The 20,379-nt window shown below is 44.6% G+C and overlaps 1 protein-coding gene across 28 annotated transcripts in view; it reads left to right on the top strand.

Moving 5' to 3' along the window:
* The window catches only part of CAST (calpastatin), a 641,814-nt gene that overhangs the window by 301,459 nt on the left and 319,976 nt on the right, over positions 1–20,379 (top strand). For all 28 annotated transcript variants that reach the window (XR_015309292.1, XR_015309294.1, XR_015309295.1 and 25 more), the window contains 2 exons: positions 13,164–13,205; positions 13,347–13,463. Coding sequence is in view for 24 of the 28 variants with exons in the window: in XM_086960931.1 (XP_086817057.1) it covers positions 13,164–13,205; positions 13,347–13,463 (159 nt within the window). In the remaining 4 variants the exon portion in view is untranslated. The remainder of the gene's footprint in view (positions 1–13,163; positions 13,206–13,346; positions 13,464–20,379) is intronic.

Below are 20,379 nucleotides of genomic sequence, written 5' to 3' on the forward strand. Positions count from 1 at the left end.
GGTTTTTTATTAGCTATCAAAGCATTAGGTATGGTTAGTTAGCACGTAAATTATCTAACATGCTGGAAAAGCAGTACTGAGTATGGAGAATTGGATTTTTTAAATTCAGTGTATTTTAAATTGCATTTGGTGATTATTCCATGTATAAGCTTCATTGTAAAGTTGTAGGTGTGTAGTGGAACATGGTAGCACTATGATCAGTGAAATGTGTCGGCCGGCGTGTAAATAATCTGGGGGATGCAGGTGTCTGGATGTCGCTTATGTACATATGGAGTTCAGGACTGAAACCTTGTATTTGTATTTAACCACATCTGAAAGCTCCTATAAAGTGTTCCATAGCATACCCAGTTGGATGTGTGACATGTGGTGCTTTGTGTCACTGTTGACCGACTTTGCATTTGTGTATTATTTCTGATTTGTTTTGCAGTGTCGTATTGTTCATGCTTAGAACATTTATTACAATTCATTAGGTTGTCTTGAGCTTGCTGTGGTTCTTGATTCATACATTGGGTTGCCTCAGCTTGCTGTGGTTCTAGATTCATTCATTCATTCATTAAGTTGCCTCAGCTTGCTGTGGCTCTTGATTCACGCTGGAACAGGGGCTCAGTGGCATAATGCATCCTTTGAAGGGATCTGTATTTCACACCATGTTTACAAGCCCCACCTTTAGTGCTGGGGGACTTCAACCTCTGGCCCTCTGACCCTGCTGAGGGCGCCATGTCGAAAGAATTTACTCAACTCTTGTGCAGTCTAAACTTCCTATCACATGTTCATACCCCGACTCGCGTCCGAGGTCATACCTTGGATCAAATTTGGTCACTCAACATCCCTGTCTCCACCTCTGTTGTTATGCCCTGTCCCTGGTCTGATCATTGTTTAATCTTTTTTTCTTGATTTAAGCCTTGCAAAAAGACTCTTTTTTTCCCAGGAATACCTGAGCCCGTAACTGGAATCATGTAGACATGCCCTCTCTCTGTTCTTCTCTCTCTGCCACTTGTCCTAACCTGGCAGACCTACCCCCATCATCCCAAGTTGATACTATCAACAACTGGCTTTCTAGATCAGGCGATCCAGTAGCTCCACTCAGGCGCGTCAAAATTAGACTGGCCCATGACGCCAATAGATGGTTCAATGCTGAGCTTAAGGGGAAAAAACTCAGTGCGGCAGGCAGAGCGCGCCTGGAGGCGCGCCTACTGTCCTACCTTAAAGCTAAAATGTATCTCCATCTTGACTGACTATAAAAAAGCCATCCTCCTCGCCAAGACTGATTACTTTTCCTCCAAAATTCTTGCAGCCGAAAACCAACCTAGGGAAATTTTTGCAACTGTTCAGGAGCTGGCCTCCTCAGAGAGGGTTACCCTCAAACCCTCCCCATCTCAATCCCTCTGTGATTCTCTCAATAACTATTTTATTGAGAAGATCGCTGTCATCAAGGCCAATATACCTCTGTCTTCCCCTTCCGTCTCCAATCCCCTACCCCCGCCCAATCTATCAAACCTTGATCTAATACCCCCTCTTACCAAGGATTTTTTTTTGTCCCTGCTCGCTAAAGTCAAGTCAGGATCGCCCTCTGACATCTGCCCTGCACATGTCCTGAGAGAGATTTTTTCGGCCTGTCCGACGCCTCCTCTCACTTTCCTCAATGACTCTCTCGAACAGGGGATTGGCCCAGACCTCCATAAGTCTGCGGTCATAGTCCCTATTTTAAAGAAGCATGGAGCTGATCCTTCCTCCCTTTCCAACTATCACCCCATCTCCCTTCTTCCCCTTCTGGGCAAAGTCCTGGAATGTTACGTCACCAAAGTCTTCAGTGCTTTTGTGGAGGAGAGCGGCAGCCTGGCCTCGTGCCAGGCCGGCGTTTGTCCGTCACACTCAACCGAAAAAGTGGTTCTTTCTGTCATGGACACGTTCAGAGAGGGGGTGGATATTAACTCGCCTCAGGCACTGGTCCTCCTTGATTTGTCCGCCGCCTTTGACACAGTTGATCACTCCATCCTTCTTACCCGTGTCAGGGCGGCGGGCATCAGGGGGCCTGCTCTGTCCTGGCTCGCCTCCTTTCTGAGTGATCGTACGCAGGCTGTCCACCTAGCCAACTTTTCCTCCCCCTCACGCAAGGTCCAATGTGGGGTCCCTCAGGGCTCTTCGCTCTCTCCTCTTTTGTTCAATTTATATATCTTCCCCTTTATTTTTGCTTAACAGCAGATGGAGGTCACGGTCTTCAACTATGCCGATGACCTCCAGCTTATTTTTAATCTCTCTTCTTCCCCAGGCTCCATTCACAATTTCCAATCTGTTATGATCTTTATCCGGGACTGGATGAACTGCAACCACCTAAAGTTAAACCTTGATAAAACCGAATTGGTACTTGTAGGTGGTTGCCCCAGTCCCTGGACCCCTTCGTTTTAGCCGTCTGTCCTAGAAACCCCCCATCACCCTCCTCCTCAGTCAAAACATTAGGGATAAAACTTAATAATCATCTCACTTTGCATTCCCAGATTAACACAGTGGTCTCATCTTCCTTTCTGACACTTCGCACAATTCGTAAAACCTCCCGTTTTTTTTTCTTTTTCCGCGTTGAAACTTATTCTCATGGCCATGGTTCTGTCCCACCTAGACTACGGTAACATCTTGTACAATGGTGTTCCAGCTTAGTCTTCGGCGCCTCCAATTGGTCCAAAACCACGTGGCCCGCCTTATCCATGGTCTCCCCAAATCACTTCATGTCACACCCCTACTTAAAGCCCTCCACTGGCTCCCTATCAGAGAACGTGCCCTTTTTAAGATGGGATGCACCACTTTCCAGGCCCAATTCCGAAATTAAATCTTATAAACCCTGGCAGAGAGCTACGGTCCTCTTCCCAGTCCCTTCTCTCTGTGCCCTGTTTCAGGAAAAAAAAAGCTGGTGGCACAAAGTTTGCTGTCCTCGCCCCTTCCTTTTGGAACACCCTCCCTTTTTCCATTAGGTCTTCCGCCTCTTACCCTGAGTTTCATAAAGCGTTGAAGACCTTCCTCTTCTCACAAGCCTTCTCGCCTTAACGTCCGTGCCTCGCTCCCCCCGGGTCTGCATCCCCAGCGCCAAGAAACCGCTTGGTAGTCGTGCATTTAACAAATATTTTTAACTTCAACTTAGTGGTACCCCACAGCATTTCCTTGTTTCTAGGTTGATAAAATGGCTACCATTGAGTTGAGTAACAATAAACATCTGTGATCTGTCAGTAGATCAGAGAGACTCCACCCATCTCTTGGGCTCCACACATATGGCTGTTATTGTTATGCTGTGTTCTCCAAGAGTGATGTTGATCAGTCTGGTTTGACGTTGTTCTCAAAAGTGTGAGAGTTCCACTGTTTTACCACATTGTTGTGAAATCTTGCATGATACATTAGAGCTAGAAGAGGATTAAAGACAGCAGAGCATGGAAAGTTCACTGAGGTCACCAGAGCAAAAAGAAGAAGTATCAGTCGGTGAGCGACAGGAGAGCAACTCGGTCTAATACTGCCGGCCCTTAGTCTGACCATTGTTGAGGTGGATGGGAGTGAAATTGAGAAACCTTGAAAGGGTCAGGGAAATTGAGGAGCATATAGATTAATCGGGGCAGAGAGCCGGACTGGAGGGAAAAGAAGCACTTCTCCTAGACATTTCCATGCCTTGTTAAGTGCTCCAGACCATTTCTTCTCTCTAGAATTACACCACCCCTGGAGAGAAAGGAAGCGGGGTATAGAGGGTGAGGGAGAGAGATGGGGGGTAAATAAGAGAGGAGTATGCCATTGTCAAGTAAAAAGAGAATTGGAAGAGCAGGGACTAGCATGTCTATTCGGCTCATTTCTCCAGATCATGACTTTTCATCACTCTTCCTTGCAGCACTTCTTTGGGAAAGACATGAAAGTTTAGTGGAGACCCAGGGCATCAAATCAGTGTCGCAGAGAGGATGTGCAATAGATATTAGATTGTAGTCCCTGATTGTGGTGTGGGGATCTTGCATCCATGTGGCACACAAGCTGGCATTTTAAAACTTTGTTTACATGAGTCATAAATGTTGTTGCCACATCACTTTGTATGCAGTCCGATTACTGGCATTACAATAAATGCATGAAGGAACTCGCTGGCAGATTCAACACAAACTTTACAAATAGAGATTGCCTCTGAAGCCCCGGATGATTCCCAGGTGCAAACACCAGGGGAAAGGAGGTAGCAGAGCGAAGGAAAAGAGGGAAGTTGCTCTTTGCAAGTGACTGGTTCAGGGCGCCTTCAGTTTTCAGCTTAATGCATGCCCTCACCGTGTCTCAACTGGTAATCGGTACACCCGATTGTAGGCAAGTTTGTAATCGTATGTTGCACGCAAAGGCAATAATGCCTCAGTTAAGGGAAACAAACCCACTTTCCAGAGTACACTAAGCTCAAGCTTTCACAAACCCTGTGAAGTACAACACGAGCAAGTTGGACAAAAACACAGGACCCGATCAAACTTCCAATAAGTATGGACATAGGATCAAATCGAAGGTTGGGAAGCAGAGAAAGCAGGGAAACAAATAGGGAACAAAACAGTAAATGTGCAGGAGCGCAAAAGCGGTTATTCAAATTGGAGCGCGTGGCAGGAGCCACGTGACCAACACAATGTGGCAATGCACCACAGTAAAAGTTTCTAACATTTTTATACTACTATTGCCTAATGTGACTCCGAATTACTTTATGAATTACCTTACATAAAGGGCCAGCTGACCTGGAAATACTGCTTAATGTAAATTGTTAGTCTTTTTCTCAAATTGTCCTGTTCTCCAGAGCCACCAATCCCTGTGTCCCAATCTCCTTCTGATAGTTCTGATTGATTATTTGCTGTAAGTATCTTTATGTTCTGAGCTCTGTTTCTACTATACTGATGCTCAATTGAGTGTCCCTGCCTACGTGTCCCTGCCTACTGATCTGACTCTTGTGTACTTGATACCAGTTTCCTAAGTCGCCGGTTCCTGACATCAGACTCCTCTCAAGATATTTGGGAGATTATATTATTGCAGTTATATTATTGCAGTTCTAAGTGGAGTTGTTTAATTATTTTCACTGTATCTACTAGTTGGTGTTCACACTGCTAAGGAAGGACCTATAATAAATACAGAAGCAAAATTCTGGCTTGTGGTTATCTCATTTCATCTTTTTCTAAAAGTGCATTTTTTTTTGTTTTCATTTTTACCGCCTATCTCGCCCTGATGCACACTCAAGCAGTCCATACCCACACTCAGCAATCTGAGAGGCGTAGGCGGCTAAGGAATGAAATTGCCCACCTACCAGCATTTAGACTTGCTAGTGTGTACACCAAGGCATCCACTCAGATAACTATATTTTAATGAGCCTCTAGAGCTAGGCGGCCTCTGTCTTAGAACCTCCCAACCCATGCTGGGGGTTCCCGACCTGGCCCTTGGAGTATTCAGGCAGCATAATCATAGAACCCAAGAGAAAAAAAGAAAACGACCCACTCAACTCCGGGTCCCATCTTGTTTTCAGTGTATTCCAGAATGTTCTCTTCTTTTTGCTGCCTGATCTCAGAAACTTCAACTTGGAAGTCGCCAGAACAGAAGATTACCAGTCAAAAAAGGAAGGAGGGGTAGGATCTGTCCATTTTATGCATATTTGTCTCCTAGCCAGGAGCACAGCGTAAAAAAGTAACGATCTCGAGGGCCTCTAACATTATCCTGTAAGCCACAAAAGACCAAGGATAAGTCAATAATGACAGGGGTTGCTATTCTATCCGACAAAAATTTGCCAACACTGTCCCAGAAGGGGATCAGAGCTGGACACTCTTTAAACATATGAGTATCCGAGGCAGTCCACATTTCTTACAGCATACAGGCAGCTCTTTATTGATTTTAGAAAGCTTCAGTGGAGTAAAATAATCCCTGTGGATGGAAAACAGGTTGTTCCTTTTTAATCACGCTGGCTTTACTATATCATATAGGAGTTTACAAGAGGATTGCCACAAAGTGTCACATTCTTGAGCTGGTAAAACACTTCCCCATAGTTCCTCAGCGAGATTAAATTCTCCATCCACTGCCTCCAGGACTGCCTGATACCAGAAAGACACTTCGTTCTTTCCTCAGGGTCTGTTCAAAAGATTGTAAAGTCATTGCCCCTTCCTAATAAGCTCCCCTGTGTTGTTTGTAACTGAGCCTGAACTCAACTAGCCAACTAGGGGTATTTAAATCTAGAGAGACCAGGCCAAACCCTCTCACTAAGTTGTTCCCATGTTACCAGAGTGCCGTCTGGGATCAGGTGCCCCCAAACCGCCAGGCCGGATTCCCTTAAAGGGGCCGCCAAACTGTCCCTCAGATACCCTGGACCTCCAGGGGAATCCCATACAGGCACGATACTACAGAAGTAACCGAGAGTGACCGACCTCCTCAAATCTGCCCCTGTTTTGCCCAGACCCTTCAAAACCTTAAGCCTAACTTTTTTGAAAACTTAACATCCCCAAATTTAAACAAAAAACCCTACACCGGTAAATGTGCGCCCTGAAGCATTGCTAAACACATCCCTCCTGCTCCGATATTGACCGACATTTTCAATAGCATACGAGCGTGGGAGAGTAGGAAGGCCCAAGCATAAAGCTGGATATCAGGCAGGGCAAGGCCCCTTTCTCCCTTCGACATCTCCGCTTTTTCCAAGCTAAGCTCGTGAATTTATAACCCCAGACGAAAGAGTTAATATCCCTCTGAATTTTGTCGATTTGTGGTTTTTAAAAATGGAGAGGGATACAGTTTAAAAGGAGGGTAATTTTTGGGAATATCGACATTTTAGCCAAGTTGACTCTACCGATGATAGAGCGGGGGAGCAAAGTCCAGGTCTTCATTAGCTTCACACACTCTCTCGCCACTGCAGTCAGATTGAGCTCAGCAATCTTGGCTATATCTTGCACTATATTGACCCCCAGGTATCTCATTCTGGGGCTTATCTGGTGCTGATACTGATTTACCAGCTGGTTCCAGGCCATTACCTCCGTTTTAGCAGCATTAATTTCGTACCCAGAAACTAGTCCAAACTCCTGGGCTTGACTGATGACAGCTGGAAATGCCTTATCTACGTCGGCAGAAAAGATCAAGATATCAGCATACAGGGCTACCTTCCTCTCCCACTCCCCATACCTGAAAGGCTGAATGTTAGAGTCCTCTCTAAGCCGTTGAGCAAATGGCTCAATGTATAAGTCAAAGAGGAGAGGGGAGAGTGGGCAGCCCTGTCTGGTACCCCTAGATATATTAAAGGGTACTGCTATTTACCAGAAGTCTAGCCGAGGTGCTCCTATAGATAGATTATACTGTACAACAAAACTTCTCACCAACATTGAATTTTTCCAAGACCTCCGACAAGTATATCCAATTCACCCTGTCGAAGGCCTTGGTGGCATCCAGAGTCCTAGCTGCTAAAGGGATAGAATATGTTGAAGCCAGATCTATTGCCCTGATTAGATCGGAAGTTAGGTGCGATATCTGGCGACCTTTCACAAAGCCCTTCTGATCTGAATGTAAGATATCCCCAGCCACTGTACCCAGTCGTGCTGCCAATATAGAGGTAAAGATTTTATAATCGGCATTCAATAACAATATGGGTCCATAATACCCACAATTGAATGCCGCTTTCCCTGGTTTCAGGATCAGTACTATAGTGGCATCATTCCAGGAGTATGGCAGAATCAGGCCTTCTTGCAAGATCTGATTAAAAAGTTTAGTCATAATAGGAATAACCTGATCCCCTATTACTCTATAGATCTCAGAAGGTAAGCCATCTGGCCCTGCAGCCTTACCGTTCTTACTATTGAAGATAACCTCCCTTACTTCCTCACAGGAAAAATCCCTGTCTAGATATAGCTGTTGTTCTAAGCTAAGAGAGGAAAGCAAGATATCTTCCAGCCACCTCTAGGCACTCTGGCTATCTACATTGCCATCCTCCTGATATATGGATTGAAAAGAGGCCTTGAAGGCATACCAGATTTCCTCATCCGTAACTAGAGTACCCCTCTCAATTCTGATCTACGTAATATAGCTCCTTGCTCGGTCTGATTTACTCTACCAAGCAAGGAGTTTGCCCGCTCCTTCTCCATATTCGAAATGGGAGATCTTGCTGGCTTCCCACCTTCGAATGAGCCTAGTATTCAGAATATTTTCGAGCTGGGCTTTTAGTCCACTAACCTTATCCCGCTTTTTCTGCAAGATTTGAGGGGATACTGAAACTGAGAGGTCTACCTCTGCATCCTTCAACCTGACTTCAATATCTATGATCTCTTCCTTATATTTTTGTTCTTATAATAGGACCTGTTAGTAATTTGGCCACGTCCGAAAGCTTTCAAAGAGTCCCAGACTGAGGTCATTGTGGCTGTACCAACATTCACCTCCAGAAACCATGCCTCTTCTCGTGAGAGAAAGAGGGCTTCTTCCTCCTCCAAGAGTATGGCTCGGTTAAAGGACCAAGTCCTACTTGGACTGGTACTTGGCACTTCAGAACCAGAAGGACCCCAGAATGATCCGAGAGATGGGGTGCCAAATATGCTATGTTCTTAACCAGGCTCCTTAATGAATAGCTGACCAAAACAAAAGTAAATTCTTGACTGATGCCTGTATTTAAAATTTCGATACAAATCCCCTAACTGCTGTCCTGATCTGTCCCTCCAAATGTTCGATGAAGTAAACTGTCTCATGGCCCGACCAGATATTCCTGAGATTTGGGAAAGACCACAGCCCTACTAGTTAGTTTTATACAATGCAGGGTTCAAAACAATGTTGAAATCCCCTGCCAGGACCACTGGCTATGGGAAGTCCAGTAAGTGTGAAAAAATAGACTTCAAGCTGGTAGGGTCATTGTGGTTGGGACCATAATATCCAATTAAAGTTAACAGGGTATCCATTATTGAAGCTTTAACAATGACCCATCTACCATTTGGATCTTTTATGTGAGAACAAATATGGGCCCTAGCTGATTTCTTAAAGATAATTGATACCCCTCTGATATTTGCTGACTGGTTTGTTCTAACATGAGAGCCTACCCAACTTTGAGGCTTTAACAAAGAGATCATTTCATCTTCCAATAAATGTGTTTCCTGGTGGACAATGACCTGCGCAGAAGAGTCACGCAAATACTCCCAAGACCTGGTCTCTCCTTGGTCTAGTGCGCAGGCCATTGACATTCCAGGAGGAATCTAAAAAGAACTCATGGTGGCTCCCAATTCCCAGCTCTATCGAAATTTAGGATATCCGCTTTCACCACCATTGGCGCCTGTGCACAAGTCTTCCCTTTACCTATGCCCTTAACCTTAGCTCTAAAAACGGACAAGCCAAAAGTGGTCAAAATGAGCATTTTAAAAATATTTTTCTAACCTTCCCCTCTTCCCCCCCCCATCCCTGCTCCTGTGCCCATCCTCCCCCCATTCATGGAGAACCCTATCCCCGATCATCCGGACAGATGAAGTCCAGATAATTGCATCCTGAAGTTTCCCACCTGCATCCTCCCCAAAGAAAACACACCCAGAAGTGCAGAGAGGAAAGAAGAAAAAAAAAGCAACCGGACTATACCTTAGCCAGCCTATTACAAAGCGATAGATATGAGTCTAAAATGTTGAGAGAAGGGGGAGGAAAAAGAACGAGGAGAAACCTTATCTGTACCCATCTTAATCTCTTTGTCCCTCTCCTTTTTCCCTCGTTCCTATCTTAAAAACCTTATATATTCCCCCTCCCCCCAGGCTTTCTGCGTAGAAGAGTACTTATATAAAATTTTTCGGCACTGTATTTAGAAAAAATAAGCTATCCTTGCAGCAGGCGGAACAAAAGGGGAAACTAGGAACGGAGGCTAGAAGATAAAATATACCTAACCCGACTGTAGATTTACAAGCAAATATTCAGCCTCCTGTACCGATCTCACGTTGTACAATTTATTTTTAAACATGATCTTCAAAGAGGCAGGAAATTTGAGTTTGGCCACTGCTCCCAACTTTTTTAAATCCTCCAACTTCCTGCCCAATTCCCACTGCCTATCTAACGTGATTCTGGCCAAACTGATCTAATCTGGAAGGGAAAATCCTTGCCCTTCAGTGATTTATATTTGAGGGATAGATTAAGAATCTTCTCTTTCTCTGAGTAGGTGTGAAAATTAATAAGGATTTTCCTTGGCTTAGCATGATTCGGATTTCTTCTAAAGGGGTCCAGATGGATTGTCTGAATGTCATGGTCCTGTTCCTCATCTGAGATCTCTAGATCGAGTGATTCTTTTAAAAGTTTGACCATGAAGGGCTTAAGTTTGTCGCCTTCGCTCCCCTCTGGAACATTTAATATTCACAAATTATTCCTACGGGAATTATTTTCTAATATTTCCAATCTGTCCCGAAGGGCTCCCACTTCTTTTTTCAGGGCTACAAGATTGACTTTCATAACGTCAAGCTGCTCCGTTAATGCCCCCACGTTAGATTCTAGTGTTTCCGTTCATGTATTTAGGAGGTCTTCTTAATTTTTTTTTTATCCAATGATTTGCAAAAGCTCCTGATCTCTCCTTCATTTGCAGCAGAGACCTCAAAACCCTTTTTTATATCTACCGATAGTGAGGCCATAAGAAGCTCCAAGGAAGAAATTGAATGTGCCTCTGGAGCTGGAGCCTCTAAATTTGGAACTATTGCTCCTCCATCCGAGCATCCTTCCACAGAGACCGGACTCTTGCCCTTAGATGGATCCTGAAGGTTTTCTGGAGAGAAAACATGGGGTGTCTGGTCTGCAACCTCTTTCCCTTCTTCCACTACCTCCATCCTGTTGTCTCTCTCCGCCAACACAGAGCTTTCAATATCAGTTGGGACAGAGTCCTCAACAAGCGTGTGACCCCCCCGACTTTGACTTCGCTAATTTTAAGGCAGGATTAGCAGGAACGACCAATCCGGGTTCTAGCTCTATTATGGCCACCCCCCCCTCCCTTCCAGCCTCTCCCTGTCTCGCAAGACACAAGACTTCCGGCAGAACCTTGAAGTAAGACCTTAGAGAAGGAGTAATCTGGGCTTAGTGTCTGGGGAAAAAAACCCTTAGACTTAGTTATTTTGGAATTCCTTTTTTTGACTTCGCCAGATAAGAAGGTAGAGGTATTTTTCTGATCAGTCTTCACGTCCTTTCCAGACCTTAACTTCCTCTTAGCGCTACTATTACTGCTATTGCTGTGGTGTTCACCGGTACTGCTATTCGAGATGTTACCAGTAATTACTGCGCTAGTGACCAGACTGCCCTCCAAACCGCTCAGCTGCAACTGCTAGATAACTTTCCTGGCAGACTTAGTCCTTGCGAATCCTCCTCCTCCCCTACACCTTTTGTCCTTCCTGGAACTCTTGCTGTTACCCAGGGGGGAGGCAGAAGTGAAGGCAGAAACAGGAACTAAGATGGAGGAGTCCACATCAACTGAGATACATCCTACCTGGATATGGGACACCACATCGACCCCCAGACCTCCACAGTCCTGAGGCTGAGCCTCTGAGGGCGCCTGAAAAATGCGCCGGCCGACCCAGCTTCACAAGCACTCCCTTTGTGGCCGTCCTCGCTGCTCCCCTCCAAATGCTAGTTTCCTACAATTTGCTCCAGGTTGACTGCTACTCCTCTGGTGCTACCCCTGAGGAGTCTGTGGGCCGCGACTCTCCGGCTCCTCCTTAGCTCAGTGGCATAACGAAAGTCGTAGCCCCCCCCCCTGCAAGGTGCACAGAGGGGCCCGATCCGGATTTAATCCGGAGCTCTCTGGTGCGAGTACAGTGCTGAGGGGGTCCCCTGCAGCCCCTGGGCCCCCCCGCACTGCGGGGGATGCGGGGGCCTGTGTTACGCCCATGCCTTAGCTCCAGCGCCACCGTCTCCCAGCGCGTCAGGCTGGGAGAGGCGGAAGGAGAGAAGGGAGCAGAAGCCGAGCCAGAACAGCAGACTGCACCGCCGCCAACACACATCCGTCGAAGACTGGCTGCCGGCACAGTCCGGAATGGAACCCGGACTGGAGTCCGAACAAATCCCTGGCTGCCACTCGAAAACAATACAAATGCCTCCACACACAGATGCCCCGACGAAAAGTGCATTTTTAGAATTTGCAGGATAACCTTTTGTGGGGTGAAGGACTAATTATTGGAGTGAGCCTGAGGAATGTTGTGTGATCAGATGTGTTTGTTGAAAGAATCTGGAAACTAATTAATATTTGCTTATCAGTGAAAAAGGCTTGTTTCTGCATTGTCTTTTCGATTATGCATTTTTTCAATTGAAGTTGCTTTCTTGTCTTGCGTGCTGGCTAATGAGTAAATCTTGTTAACATTTAACATGGGGAGGTAAGGCCTTCCCTCTTAAGCCAACTGTCACCCCTAATTCCGTCTATTTATTTTACCTTTGAACTGGAAGTGCAATGTGCAATAATGTATTTGTTTTATGTGTGAAAGCAAATAATGTTCAGACACAACTTTGCGCACTGCTCTTTTAGGACGAGAAGTGCGTTTAATGCAAAAGTGAATGTTTGAAAACTTGAAAATTCAGTTTCAGCATTAATCAATTTGATTGTCAGATTTTAAAGTACCTCTCATTGTTTTTACATTGAAATAACGTAAGAACTGTTTCTCTTAGTAAGTGATTGCAGCCGTAATGAGTGGTGGTGGGCACGAGGTCATTTGGAGATTTTTATCCTGGCATTTACACCGCTGCACTTTACCACTGTGAATTTTTATTTTTAGGTATTGGGATCATGTTCGTTTTAGGATTTCTAGACTGAACTGAAACACATGAGTTGGGTACAGTTATACTGTAGGTGCACTATGAAAAGGCCTCCTTCTTTTTGTAATGAGCTCCCCTTCAAAGGTGGTGTTCGGCCACTTGACCGTGATCATGCTTTAATGGTCTTTGTTTCATAGCCTCGAATTTTACTGTATGAAGTTCAGATGAAAGGTTTCTAGCTTTTTTCACATAATGATACAGTTTAAACACATTTAAAAGTGCTCCCAGTTGTGCAATGAGAGCCGAGGCACAGATAGGGTTAGTCATCTGCCCAGAGCTGCCCATCAGTCAGACAGGGAAGAGGCTATTAAAACCTTTGTATCTGAGTTGTAGGTCCAGCCTCAGTGGCTATGCTGTATATTGCTACCCTTCTGACCAGTGTATTGTTTACAGTGATCTGTGTTTTTATTGTTTTCCTTTCATTACAGCCAGCTGACCCTCCCACCAAGACACAAAAGGACCAAGCAGCGGTAAATATAACTACATTTGTGTGTCTTATGGGTTTGCGTGTGATCTGCATGCCGGGGATTATTCTCCTATGAAACATTTGAGTCGCGTCTTGCCTTTTGTAGTAATAGCTTGCATACTGACAGTGGTTCATATTTGTGCAGCCCAAAAGTCCAACCAAAACTTCTGGGGCTGCAGTTCCACCTAAGCAACCCAGTGCTGCAAAAACAACCCCCAGCCAAGATGCGAAGACAAATCAGACGAAACAGAAAGAGCACAAGGTAAGGTGTTTCTATCAAGAGGTCTAACCATCCAGCCATCATATCTGTCCTTTCAAAATGAAATACATTTTTTTCATTCTTTTGCACAAGTGTCCCATGCCTCTAGCTTCATCAGTGCTAAAAACCTTTCTCATATGTGCTGTAATTACTCTGTGCTAATGTACTACACCTGCTGTTAAAGTGTGCAGTGTATTTAATCCAAAGGATACAAAAGAAGTGATAGTTTTGTTAGCTCCTCCCAAATACAATGATTTGAGAACATTAGATTTGTCTTGGAGCATGAGAGGGTGCAATCAGGCAGCAAGTAGTTAAAATACAGGAATCAGTAGATAATGTTTCCTGAACACTTTTGAACATGTGCTGTACAAGAGTTGTCTATGTGATCTATACGAAATGTTGCATTTTCAGTGAAAACCCAATTAAGATTGAGGGCCTGATTTAGAGTTGGTCCGCTGGGCTACGCCATCACAAATGTGATGGATATCCCATCCACCATATCACAAATTTCATTGTATATAATTCACTTATAAAACGTCAGATGGGATATCCTTAGAGGTTGAAGAGTGAGTAACCCATCTGCCGAACTCTGTATTAGGCCGTATATATTTGATACCCCTCCCAGACTCTTTCGCCATCATTTCTTCCTTTCTTCTAAGTCTTTCTCTCTCTCTCTCTCAATGCGAAATTCAATTCTACCTTTATTTATTGTACCCCTTCCATCTCTGTCACTTCAGGTAAATGTCATGGAGAACAGTTTAGTGGTGCAAGCCTACTGAGTGCTAAATTAGTTGTAGGTAATTCTACAGTGAGACCTATATCGGAGTTTGGATTTCTTCAATGGATCGTCCCTGGTCATACTGGTGTGAAGCAGAGCTGTGGAAATGATGGAGAATCAATTCAATTTGTATGGGAACATCACATAATGTAAATGTAAATGTGGGTGTACTTGTAAAGCGCACTGCGACTCCATGGAGTATCCTGGCGCTGAAGACCGCTGGGGAACCCGTCCTGGTTTTCCTTGTGAGATGGTCCCTTTCTGGGTATCTCCAAGGTGAAACCAGGCATCCCCGGCATCTGTGGGGGGCCGTTGTAGAGATGAGGCAAGCTTAATGCCCAGAGTTGCCGAGTGTGTTCCCTGGTTAGAGTAGGCACCAAGGCGAGAATTATTGAGTCCGTTTTGACCCTGGTCCACGACCCTGCCGCGTCGGGAATTGAACACTGGTCCCGGGCCGTTCTCTGCTTACGGGTCTGCCGCCTCCAACCAGTGAGCCACACCACTCCACAATCTATCCCAATCTGAAACTGGTATTTGAGTTTACTGCATTACTATCCAAAATAGGCATGATATGATAGCACACTTGGAGCTCTGGAGTACTTGCATTTTTAAACCATTTGTTTAGGCCTTTGTCAGAATCAATAGATTGTATGTAAGTATGTTTTGTGCTGTGTAAATGATTGACAATGTTTGATGAGTGGGTATACACATCTGTGCCCCACTACAAGTCTAAATGGCCGATATCTCCTCATCGGTAGAGCTGCAGCCTTCCTTGTCTTAATAGTTGTACAAATCTCACTGAAACAAATGCAGAAGTGGAGACTGAGATAATGTATTTCTCTTCATTCAATCCTTACATAATTCTAGCAGGCTCAAGCAGGCCTCGTTGCTTTCGGTTCTGACATTGAGCCTTGCATGGCAGTGTTAAGGAATGTATTCCATTTATCATTGTCAGCGATAAAAAGCAAGTCTGAACAAAATATTTGACAATGACAGAAGGCTCCTTGGAATTGCATTTGGTTCATGTATTAAATGCTGTAGTCTGTAACCTCATGCATATCTGTCCAAGGACATTCAGATGACGTGACTGATTTGCCACTTCTGCTCTCTCATTTCTTTAGACACCCAAAAGATTCTACTCTGCCGAACTGGTAGAGTTGTCTTTTTGCTGGAAGTGCTCTCCAGTGGATGGCACCTTGTTCCCGATGTCCCTTTTCAATTGCATCCACTGTCTTGTAATTATCCTAAATGTATCATTGGTATCTATCAGCCTACCTCTGAATGAATGTAAACCATCTGACAACCTCATTGCATTGGGATTACACTCTGTCGCCACAAACTGGAAACCCACCTCCACCTTTTCAATGCAAACATGGTGAAAATTAGTATGTTTTAGGGATGGGCAGCTTGTTAATTCTACCTACAGAGTGCAGTAAATTCTGGAAAATGCCCTATCCCTGTGGGCAAATGTCTTGCCTAACAGTCATGACAGCAAAATTTACGGAATTATGCTTGTCCAGTATTTGTTTCCCATCACCAGGGAATCGTAACAGTCGCAACTCGGCAGCATAAACTACTTTCCCAATCATCTATTTTATCCCAAAGTCCTGCTCTGGTAGCAGTCACAGGACCAAGGGCCATTTTAGAATCCCCTTTTATGTCTGTATGGTAGTGAAAACAAGCAAATCAATGTACATAAGATGTTCAGTATGGGTGCAAACCAGGTACGGGGGCATTGTGTTGATATATTCAATATAAGTGTGAGATTTACTCATTATTAATGTTATGAACAGAATACTAATACACTCTATCTCGTCTTTGTTCATGCTGCATAAACACTTTAATCCTTTTTAGGTCGAGCCTGGGCAGCGCATACGTTGCTCTGCAAGGCATTCTGTTTTCGAATATGGACTTGAAGCTTCACCCACTCGTAGCCCATAATTTTCATTGGCTTGTGTCATTGTCCTTTATAAATGCAGACTTTTGATTTATTAGTAGGCTTGTTAGTCCCTCCTTAGTGCCGCCTTCTCTTCATTTGTAACCTCCCATGAGGACTGGCCCTTTTACTTCTGTTGTTACACGGTCTGCTTTATCTAGCACTATTTTCTTTAATGAGTTTCTCTTACGCAGGGCACAACATGCTTCCCTGCAACATTCAGCGTGCCACACGCACTTTCACTTTCCAAGTAGCCACAATGGCGGCTGCTTCTTTGAAGTAAAATAGGTCTTGCATTTACAAGAGTTTGAGCAATTGGCATTGTAAATGACAATGCCTTTTATTTATGTGTTAATTATCAAAACAGATAAATAAAATGCATTGTCATTTACAATGCCAATAGCTTAAACTCTCGCAAATGCGAGACCTATTGCATTGCAAATGCTTCTTGTATTTGATTAGGAGTACAGGTGCTGTTGATTCTTCATCCAGTAAAGGTATATTCTAAGGGCTGATAATTAAGATGTTTGAAAATATTAATACCAATACAAACACCACCCATGTAGCAGCAAGGGGCATTGACTCTGGCTGCCAGTTGGACATTCCAAACCTGATATCTCCGGACGGTTTGGGGATGCAGATCAAGATAGATCCCACAACTCAAGTGATAAGGCGCCCGAATGCCAATAATCACCAGCCAGGTATGAGCCACAACAGGGAGGCTGGCACTAAAATTGTAGCACCCCCAATGAGGGGCATGGATAAAAACAGCCCCCCCTTTACAGGGACCCACTAAGCTGCATGTGGGTTGGTGAGGGGCGAATGTATCCCTGAAGCAGCAAATCTTCCTACCATAAACTTGCCCCCTGCCTGCTCCCCGTATGTAGTTATACTGGCAGGAATCCCCGTAATCCGAAAGGACCAGAGCGAAACACGAATTGAGCTCAGGAATAAATGCCTGTTCCGGCTAGCAAGACACAGGCAGTTTGATTATGGCAGGGCAGCGGAAATTTTAATGATCCGTAGAGTAGGCTGGGTGGGAAACCAAATAAAATCAGTGCAAGGGGAATGCGTACTTATAAACTTTAAAAATCCCAAAACCGTAAGTGGCCTCCTCCATCAGAATACTTGCCACCAGGACCTACCAACAGGAATTAGCCTTTTTCCCCTGGATTTTTTTATATTCAACCTCAAATGCCACTTCGGGCCCACGCTATCCCAGACACATCAAGATGGCAATTAAGCACCCCAATTAAGGGCAGATGGGAGACCCCCCCCCCCCGACCCTTACTATTTAATATACCAGTAAATAACAGATTTGAGGTTCTGGAGGAGGTGGATGGGCAAGTGGTAACTGACTCCAGACAGGGAACCTGGAAGACAGTGGCCAGATATGGAATTAGATGAGCACAGTGGGCATCTTCTTACACAAACAATATATCCTGGGCTGGGGGGCAATAAGCAAGGATCTGAAAGTAGACATATCCCAGACCACTGGCCCAGTAGGAGTTGGGGCACAATTGATAGGAGCACCCCTTCCCCCATTACTTGTCCCCTTGAGTAAAACTTCTAGAGAAGGTCTGTCTGTGAGGCTATTAGATAACCACTCCACTAACCAAACGAGGGAAACTCACATTGTAAATCCTAGTACACTTCAGTGCACTGTTGGGAGCATTGTGCAAGGTAATATATTGAGGATCTTATCCTGGAACCTTGCTGGTCCTAAAAGTAAATTGTCCTGCCCAGATTGGGGGCTTTTTGTGGACAAATACGACGTATTCATGTTCCAGGAAAACTGGACTCTGGAAGAACACTAGAGGGTAGGCTTTGCTACATTTAATATTACAGCTATCGCGGGGGGAAGGGTAGGCCATCAGGGGGTTTAACCATTTGGGTAGGCTCATATTTGGGCTGCAGAACTGAACAGCTGACTACCCCTTCAGGTGACAGTCAGTGTGTTGTACTTACCTTCTCTACAAAGATAACAGTTGCTCAACCTGTTGCCTTTAGCCAGGAATCTGCCACCTTAAACCAACTGAACTTCTTTATTCCCACTGTTGACCCAACCATATGTTTGATCGTAGGGGGTGACTTTAACTGCCAATTTGAACCCCTCATTGATCCAAGTAATTCCATCTCCAGTGAGGAAGACCTTCAATTGTTAATCCCAGATCCACAAATTCGACCTGTCAAAGCTAGGTCCCTGTTGGCACTCCAGATCAATTCAATTACATTAACTCACTCACTAAGAGTGTAATGGCCGTACAAAATCAGATACTCCAGGGTAGCAAACATTCAACAGAGTTGGTTAATCTTCCCTGTTGGATTATTTTTAGTGGAGACCAGACTATGGTACAGGGTCCGTGATTTTGCTGTTATAATGCGGTTGGACAGTGATCACAATGCTTTGCTTCTGAATCTGGAGGTACCGAATCTGGGCAATATTAATTCCAAGCCCATCTCCACACCTCAGAAGGGTGGATTAACACTCTCAAATAGTAGAAGGAAAATCAGATGGGGGCAAATCCAACAGTCACCTCATAAACTGGCTATAGATTACCAGTCAGTAATCCCAATATTCACAAAAATGTAGGAGGTTACAGTTGCAGAGGGTACTCCCCACATTTTTGAGAGGGTTGCAAAACTACATACCGAGCTAACATCTAAATTGGCATATATACTTTACCCAGTGGTACCCCATAGGGTGGAAAATTGGTCTAAAGGTTCCTGGTATATAACTAATTGCTGGAAAGCCAAGGAGGCCCCGCTGGAGGCCATTAAAGCAAAGAAGAAACATCGAACCATACTCAGTCGGGTGCTGTACAAAGACAGCATCCAGGGTGCAAAGAAAGTATGGGAATTGGAAAGATGAGAGGCCCTTAAATCTGCCTTATCTAATAAAGACTCAAAGGCTTTCTGGACCATAGTTAGCTCAGGTGATAATGAAGGGATGGCAGCCTTTGAGCCAAACATAGCATCTGAAGCATGGGAGAATTATTCCAGGCCCTATATACTACTAAGGAATCTGAGAACGCTGAACCTTTAATAACATTCTCTGAACTCACCCAGGAGGAGGTCACAGGGAATGCCATGTCCTAAGTGCTAAATGCAATCAACAAGCTCACTTTCAATAAAGCGCCGGGTCTAGATAAACTACTTGGGATCTCTTCCGGGGGGAACCAAAAATTATGGCGACCGTTCTATGGGCCTTATTCAATGCCATTATGAATGGCATGGACTCCCCTGATACCTGGCTTGGGGCAGAAATTGTCCCAGTCCTTAAAAAGGGTTCACCACTTCTACCTACTAATTATAGGCCAAGGTGTTTGATTGATGTTACCCAGAAACTCTTTGCACTGGTACGTGTTGATCGCCTCCAGGCATGGATGGGAGAACAAGAGATCCTGAGCACCCTATCAAGCCAGTTTTAGAAAAAACACCTCTACCGTGAACCAGATATTTAGACTCCAACTTTTTTTCTGGAAAACAGTGAATATAGAGGGTGACAGTCTCTCTTTAATATTTGTAGATCTGAAGTCTGCTTTTGATCTCGTACCAAAGGACAAACTATTGGATGTATTCAGAGATTGGGGATTCCCCCCTACCTCCTTAGCATTCTTATGAGGCACCATGTAGATCATTTTTCCCAAGTAAGCTACAGGAAACGTGGTGAATAAACCCCCCGCTTTCTGGTCAACAAAGGGGTATGGCAGGGATAGGTCCTTGCACCTACCTTATTTTGTTTATTTATTAATGCTCTCATTGACCAACTTAGAAAGGTCAAGGACAATGATGCCCCTAGATTAATGTCTGGCAAGGTGCCAGCAATGGTGTTTGTTGATGACACACTTCTACTGTCCAGGTCGCCTATGGGAATACAGCGGATTCTCAATAGCTTTGTTGCCTTCTGTAAAACTAGGGGGTTGGAAATCAATACATTGAAGACCAAATTTCTGTTTTTCAATCCTACCTCTAAGTCACGCGCTAACCTCCTTCTGAATAGCACTAGGCTTGAAAGAGTGTCGGTCTCTGACTATTTAGGTGTCACTTTGACAGAATATCTGGAATGGGGGCCGCAAATGACCAAAGCAAGCCGTAAACTAGCTCAGACAGTGGTAAAACTTGCAAAATTATATAGAACTTCTACATTCAAACCAGCTGGGCCTATAGTTGAAATTTATAAAGCACAAGCAAGGGGTGCTGCA

This window comes from Lissotriton vulgaris, chromosome 3_1 (genome assembly GCF_964263255.1).
Source record: "Lissotriton vulgaris chromosome 3_1, aLisVul1.2, whole genome shotgun sequence".
Taxonomy (NCBI): domain Eukaryota; kingdom Metazoa; phylum Chordata; class Amphibia; order Caudata; family Salamandridae; genus Lissotriton; species Lissotriton vulgaris.